Source organism: Notolepis coatsorum (assembly GCF_963971535.1).
Source record: "Notolepis coatsorum genome assembly, chromosome: 8".
Classification (NCBI taxonomy): Eukaryota; Metazoa; Chordata; class Actinopteri; order Aulopiformes; family Paralepididae; genus Notolepis; species Notolepis coatsorum.
In genome coordinates, this window is record NC_140172.1 from 8,189,452 (window position 1) to 8,197,454 (window position 8,003).

Here is an 8,003-nt window from a genome sequence, read left to right on the forward strand (position 1 = left end):
TAAAAAATTAATATCTCTGCAGAATGTTCTCATTTACTTTGTAGTACCTCTGCCATGCATTGTCATAGAAACACAGATGAGGGCTTTTCGGAAAGGTGTGGTTGTGCTGAATCCAGCAATACCACATGTGTAAATATACCATGCATGGCCAGGGACTTACATCAGTAAATGTATGAGGTGTCCTAAATTAAAGAAAATGAAACATTTACATAATGAAGTCTTCAGTCCAAAGCCCATTATCAGTGGTGAGAAGCATGTTGACAAATTCAATGTTACTGCAAAGTAAAGTCACTTGAGGTAATGTTCTGGTCTATGTTAATATATTTATAATACATTTAATAAATTATACATTTCATATGATACATTTTATGATACTTCATATGGAAAAAAATATCCAATTAAATCAGATTGAAATAGAACACCTTTATTTCTATCTACAGCAACACATCACTGTCACTCATCCACATTATCATCAGTGACAAAATGGATCATATTTGGGCAGTCAGGGAAAGAGCAAGAGCAAAACTCAGTGCAAGTCAAGCCCACTGAAAGACATTGGCATTTGCTGGCATCATTGCAGTTTCCATCTTTACAGTACAGGTGGGTGATGTCTCGAACTTCCTTAGGTGCCGGTGCTTTCTGGAACATCACAGGTTCAATGGACCCATCTTCTCTGAGCCTCCACCCTCTACCAACTGGGTTCCATAGAAGAGGCTTGGCCAGATGGCTGTGACGCCACACTGCTGTTTGGTATAAGGCTCTCAACACATGTTGCTGGAAGGCATCTTCTGTTAGGGGTAGATTTGCAGCTGATGAATCTGTGGTAGATGCTAGTGTGTACCTCAGCTCATCCAGGTTGGTGCAAGGAAGTCCATTCTCCATTTTCTTTTGGCCATACAGGAGGAGGGCATACTTTCTTGCCACAGGAAAAGCCTCCTCTAGGCTTTCAGACAGTCCAAAATTGGCCATTTCTTTTAACTCACTCAGATGGGTCTTCAGTCTTGTGAAGGCAGTGGTCTTCCCAATTCTGTATAAGCTGCTTGTGGTATCGCCACCTGTGAGGGCGTGGCATGCAGGTAAACACTCACAAAGTGCTGCTCCAAGCTTCTGAGCGATGGAACAGACTGGGACAAATCTTTCCTTTGGGCCATGTCCAGAGTGCATGAACACTGTTGAGGATCCAAACATCCCTTTGCTTGAATAGTACACAAGCAAAACCAGTACATCTGTATCATCACATTTGACAATGAGACGAGAATGTGACTGTGCAAGGTGTATTACATGTAACACCAATCTTGTGTCAGCCTCCTCCTGGTCACTATAAAGATCTGTCAAGCTGTCAACGCCTGACCTGCTAACCGTCTTAACCTCCTCACCATTTTCAAAGCCACCTGCCAAGATGACTGTGTTCTCTGAAGAGATTCTCTGTGGCCCTGTATTGGTTATGTAGTTACTGACAAAGCTACATGGAGCAGCCTTGTTCCCACTGATCCTCAGGTATTTCCTGTAGTTAGGAACACGTGATTGTCCTGTGATAATATGTGTTTGTCTGCTGGTTTGGATGGTGCCTCTTCTTTGCCTTTCAAGGTCTTTGATTGAGTGTTGATGGTCATATCTGTCAAACACTGTAACAACGCAGTTGATGTCTTCCTTTCCCATTATTGCTGTGATCCTTTTCCAGACACACTCACCCAGATCATTGTATGTCTGAAAGCCTGAGTCATGGAGACTCTGTAGAAGAGCCATGCTGATGGTTCTGCAACATTAGGCAGCTGCTGTATCTCTTCAACTACAGACTCTAGTTTCTTAGCAAGGTCAGCTTTTGTTGTCTTCCTCATGCTTCCATCATCATAAAACAAAGAGGGGGGACAGCAGCAAGTTCATGAGACATCACAGTCTCCATGGACACCTCTCTTTGCTTGGAGACAGCAAGTAACCTTCGAAAGAGCACATCTGAGTCCATGTGAACCTTTCTGAGTACACTGACTCCAACTGATGTTTTCATGTCTTTGAAGGTTGCACACTGTTTTCTTCTCTCTGGCTCCCAGAAGCTCTTAGTTCTTTTGGATTTTTCCAGGCGTTGTTCAATAAAGATGACATTCTGCTCTGCACCGTCTTGGAGGAAGCTTGAGAGCTCTTTTGCAACTTTCTCAGATGCAACCTGACCACTTGCAATGTTGATCAGTTCCTCAGGAATGCTATCGAGATCAAACAGGTTCTGCTTCTGCTCCACTGCTTCCATTATCTTCTGTATGTCTCTCTCATCTCTGTCCATCCTAGATGCTCCATGCTCCTGGTGTGCTTTCGGGCACTTTGCATCAGTGTCACAAAGCTCTTTCATGGCATCCACATATGCTGTGGTCACGTGTCTTGTCATCAACCATCTTGTGAGAGCTCCCTTTCGTAATGTGAAGCCAACAACTCCACCCTGACTCTTGCCTTCTCTGTTGATGGTTTGCTCCAGTGCCTGATCAGTAGCAACACAGTTGAAGTTTCGATCCTCCGACCGGTGAACAACAAATCCACCTTGTTGCATGAATGTGTATGCTTCTGGTTGTTCATGTTCAAGGGCTTTCATTTCGGCAACATAGACAGGCATGTACTTGGCATAATTGGTCCTTCCAGCAGCTCTGAACCAAGGCATAACTTCACACATGCAATTCAGGTAAAGTTGAAAGTCAGCTTCACGCTCGGAACGAAGCATCCTTAGCAACAGATCAGCACCCTTTAGGAACGTTAACCAGTATCCAAAGGTTGCTGATTGCTTAACTCCCTCATTTGTGAACATCTGGATACTGTTCTGGATCTCAGGAAGTTCAGTCTCCACCTCACTGTTGAGCAGTGGCCTTGTCATTATCATGAAATGCATGCTGTACATGTCGTAGGAGTTGCTCTTGTGCTCCAGTCATTGCACATTGGCCTTGCTTTTCAAGCCATGATTGCATGGCTTTCCAGAAGAGCCGGAACAGGGCCTCAGAGGCTAGCTTTATGCTCCTTACTCCTCTTGCCAGCTGTTTCCCTTGAAGCAATTGTCGAGCTGTTCCCTCTGCATACACATCTGACTCAGTTAGTATGTCAAAGAGTCCGCCATCACCATAGAGCTTTCCGATGCTTGCAAGGTAAGCCATCATGATATGCATACCTCCCAGTCTCATTGTGAGGGTGGTGGTTTGCTCCACAAGATCTGTTGCGCTTTACTATAAATAGCTAGGTCTGCAGTCACAAGAATATGGTGTTGTCCCAGTTATGCAGCAAGCTGTACAAGTCGTATCATAGATGTGTAGATGGTGGACAATTCTGTGGGTGATTCTCTTATGAAGGGCATGTAGAGTACACTGGCTACTGGACAAGCATTGTCTGATGTGAAGGCATTGAATGCAGACCATGCAGGGACATGCTGCTGATTCTCACGTATGTTTCGGGCCAGCTTCCATACCAGATCTCTATCTTCAGCTGCTTTATAGACTGCTGTGTTTGTGTGCAGTATCTCAAGTTTGGGAAGTTCAGGTGGTTCTGGCCGAATACTCTAAATACATTTATACTGACCCCCCCCCCCATAACATAAACAGATTTCAGATAAAAAAAAAAATATACAAAATGTACCTGTGAAGTTTATCTCCGTTCAAGTCAAATGTGTTTAAGGTGGTGAGAGACCTCTCTGGGACCCGTGCCAGGCATTTATCTGCTGTGGAGACATGGCCTCTTCGGTACACAATAGAAGCCATAGCATGGGTTGTATGCTTCCCTTCCAGAGTGTCCTCATTTTGATCAAAGTTGTCGATGGCTGCATCAACAATTCCGTGTTCAGAGACTCCAGTGAGGCCAGTTGGGATGTAGACACCACTCTCTGTCCTTGATATCTGGTCTGCTGCCACAGATGTGAGGAAGTGCCTAACCTCTGTATAGGAAACGCAGTGCACCATTGCACTGAGCTCATCGATGAGTGTCTTACTACCAAACTCATGATGAATCAAAATGGCAAGTCCCAGTGTGATTGGCGTCTTGATGTGACAGCACTGTGCAATGAGATCATGGCAGATTGCAATCACACACAGATTGTCCTTCAAAGCTGGTTCCTCATCACATGTTTGGTAATGTCTGTGGGCGTGTGAATCAACACACCAGTTCACAAAGTCATACAGGATGTTGGGTACATACTTGCTGCATTGGAGACACGATAGCCGATCACTGCTGACATATGATTTACAGTCATGTTCAACCTGCTCCATGCTTTTCCTCAATATGTCTGCAGCCCTGTGTAATATTTGGGTTTCAGAGAGACTCTGACTTGTCTGTGGAAGTGTTGTCTCACAGTCTTCTGTCTTTTCTGTGAGTTGGGCAGCTTCCCTTATTGCATAACCAACGGGCATACTCTCAGAGCACACCAGATCTGACTTTCCGGCACGTGCGACAAATACCAGCCTATCCTTGTAATGCTGTATGAGCCTTTCCTTCAGTTTCCAGGATCTATATTTCTTGTGTTGGACCGTGGTCTCATCTTCTTCCTCAGAAAGAGTCTTCAGTATGTCATCATAACTATCAGTCAAAGAGATTAGAGTCATCACTTTCATATCTTCAGACAATACTATTTTATCAATGTCTTCAGTGAGCTTAATAAAGGCTTTGTCATAGATATTGGTCTGCTTTTTTTATTCTTGTCTTCGCCTGGCAGCTGCTATATTTCGTTCAGATATGTAGTGTGCAAGGCAGCTTCTATGATATTTGGCATCATACGCAAATAGATCTGGATATGAAAGTAGCCGAAGATGTACATCTTCATCAAGCCTTTCAGATGCTGCATGAAGGACCTTGTCTCTGGTACTCTTGCCTGTACCAGTTGTAATGGCTGTCAGAGGTTCTAGTCTAGTACTGGCCTTCCCACAAATGAAACAATCTCTTCGTATGTTAAATGATGTTGTATCAACCCTACTCAGTCTTCTTTATGACACTGGTGCAGATAGGCTCTCACTCTCAACATTTACAACTTGATGCTCACTGATGTTGGTCTTACTGGAGTATTTTGCTCTACATGATAGATGATAATACATTTATTTTGGAGGAAAGTATGTCATCTGTATATGGAGCCAGGGTTTTATGAACATCATCATCTCTCTGCTGAGCAACAGTAAGTATGCGTTGGAGGCCTTCTACTGTGGGCCTTTGGATGTAGGGATCATTTTTCTTGCCTTTTTCCAAATGTTTCCCACAGATGATACACAGATTTGGATCCAATGTCTGTAAGACATTCTCCATTGTTTCAAGAGACTAGTAAAAAGGAAAGATATACATTTCAGAATTAGTATTTTCACACGCATGTAATAAAATGTTGAATTACACATGTAACCTAACGTTATGGTATTATCAGTCGTAAGAATTGTGCTAATCATAGCCTACTCAACTTAACTACTACTACTTAACTACTTTCTAGTTAAGCTAGGCTATTTAGCTACTTAGATTAGGAAAGTTAGTCTCAGCATTTTCAAGTTTCAAGTTTCAAGTTTCTTTAATAGTTGTCATACAGAAGTACAGAATACTTTTGTACAAAATGCTTCTTACTGTTGCGCTCCAGAGACTGTGCAAGACAAGATAAGTATGAAATAAAAACATAGTAAAATTAGAAGTAAAAAAAAGAGGTCACAGTGTTCAGTTTAGACATATGTACAATGTTCGATGCAGAATAGACGTAGTTACCATACAATATACAATACTGTGCAGTGTACTAATATACAATACTATATAGTGCAAGGCAGAAATGGAGAAATGGGACAAGGTGCAATTTAGGTACAATTCACAGTAGGTGTACGAGTTGTAGTGCAAATCCTTTATCAATAAATATAAAGTGTAAGTGTGTTTGTGTGATCGAAAGTGTGGAGAGTGGGTGCTGCAGTGTGTTGTTCACATCACATAATATTTGCAATGATTTACCTGTCAAGTTATGAAGTATCCATGAAGACAATGATGCAGCTAGCTACAGCAGGATCCAACTGGTAGCCTAACAGTAACCAATTGTTGACCACACCACAACTGTAATAAACTGTAAGCAGTGCAGGCTCTACTGTCCTCTGCTGGTGTGGACATAGCAGTAACATTGAATTTGTCAACATGCTTCTCAACACTGATAATGGGCTTTGGACTGAAGACTTCATTATGTAAATGTTTCATTTTCTTTAATTTAGGACACCTCATACATTTACTGATGTAAGTCCCTGACCATGCATGCTATATTTACACATGTGGTATTGCTGGATTCAGCATAACCACACCTTTCCGAAAAGCCCTCATCTGTGTTTCTATGACAATCCATGGCAGAGGTACTACAAAGTAAATGAGAACATTCTGCAGAGATATACATTTTTTACATGTCCGCTTATTTTAAGTATGTGTACATAGGTATATATTTCCTACATGCATAAAGATATTCACATCCAGGTTTTTCTATTATGTTAAGCAACTGTCTGACTGCTAGCATGCCAATTTTGAAAGCTCTTGGAGCTTGTATTATTAATCTACATGAGTTGTCTCAACTCCCATACGGCCAGGCTATATTTTGGTTATTTTTTCCTTTGGTGGTGTATAACAATATCTATCAATTTACCTATTTTTGCAGTAAAATATTTTTATACAAGAATCCATTTCATATATGGGAGACCTTAGAGATGAGGAAAAACAATGTTGTGTAAACGAAAGCCCTTTTTGACAGTTTGTCACAGCACTAAGGTGGGGGGGGGGGGGGGGGGTGGGGGTTGGGTAGGAGTGGGGGGGGGGGGGGGGGGGGTTGGGTAGGAGGGGTGGGTGGGGGACACTGTACAACTGTACAAACAAGACTGTACATTGGATTATTGACAAGACCATACTTGGTAATTTACTGTACATTGGAGGGGGTTGTGTTCGGACATTTACAGGGGCCAGTTTCGAGTTGCAGTCTCCCTTAGGTGTTTTTTGAGAGTGTTTTTGAAAGTGGGTAGTGATTCACATTCCTTTACAGCTTTGGGTAGGGCGTTCCACATTGATGTGGCATAATTGCGAAACGTGTTTAGTCCCTTGTTTGAGCCGAATCTGGGTTTAACATGATTTGTGGAGCTCCCTCTGGTGTTGTGATCGTGGTATTCACTGACCTTTGGGAAGTATTTTGTCATGTACATGGGTACCTTGGTCGTGTAGTGTATCTTGTAGACCAGGCCCATTGCAAGTTGCTGTACTCTGTCGTCTACTCTAAGCCATCCTAGGTTGTCAAAGTGGGCAGGGGTGAGGTGGGTTCTAGGAGTAAGGTCAAGCAGTAGTCTGACCAGTTTGTTTTGAGATGTTTGTAATTTTGTTTTTAGCGCCTTTGAGGTGCTTTGGTACCATGAGGTGCAAGCATAGTCGTAGTACCCTTGAATGAGTGCTCCTGCTAGAGTCTTCAGGGTATTCTTGTTTACCAGTGAGGAGATCCGGTACAAGAATCGAGTTCGTTGGTTGACTTTTTTTATTACATTGGATGCCATTTTGTCACAGGAAAGATTTGCCTCTAGGATGGAACCCAGGTAGGTAATATCTTCTTTCCTTGTGACAATATTGTCACCCACTGTAACTGAGAAGCCGTCGGTCTTGCTGAGTTTGTTATTTGAACCGAAGAGAATGGACTCTGTTTTGCCCATGTGTAATGATAGTTTGTTATCAGCGAGCCATATGCAGATTTTGCCTAGTTCTGAGCTGAGGGTTTTTTCAACCTGTAACTTGTTCTTGTCAGAGACCAGCAGGGCTGAGTCGTCCGCAAACAGGAACAAGTTGCAGTCACAAGCTGACGACATGTCATTTGCATAAATTAGGAACAGTAGCGGACCTAGTATGCTTCCTTGTGGAACACCACAGCTTACTGTGAGGGGGGGGGATAGGTTACCGTTTACCTCCACCATCTGCTCTCTCCCCTCCAGGTAGGATTGTCTGCCTTAACGATTACAGACCAATTGCCCTCACATCCGTAGTAATGAAATCATTTGAACGCAGGCCCGGACTGGCCATCG

At 42.8% G+C, this 8,003-nt stretch overlaps 1 protein-coding gene across 1 annotated transcript in view; it reads right to left on the minus strand.

Moving 5' to 3' along the window:
• LOC311232911 (protein CEPU-1-like) overlaps positions 1-2,242 on the minus strand; it is a gene marked incomplete at its 5' end in the record, with an annotated part of 148,723 nt that extends 146,481 nt beyond the window's left edge. Inside the window, one exon of the mRNA XM_084319745.1 lies at positions 2,167-2,242. Coding sequence (XP_084175871.1) covers positions 2,167-2,242 — 76 coding nt within the window. The remainder of the gene's footprint in view (positions 1-2,166) is intronic.
• Between the last annotated feature and the right edge of the window lie 5,761 nt (positions 2,243-8,003).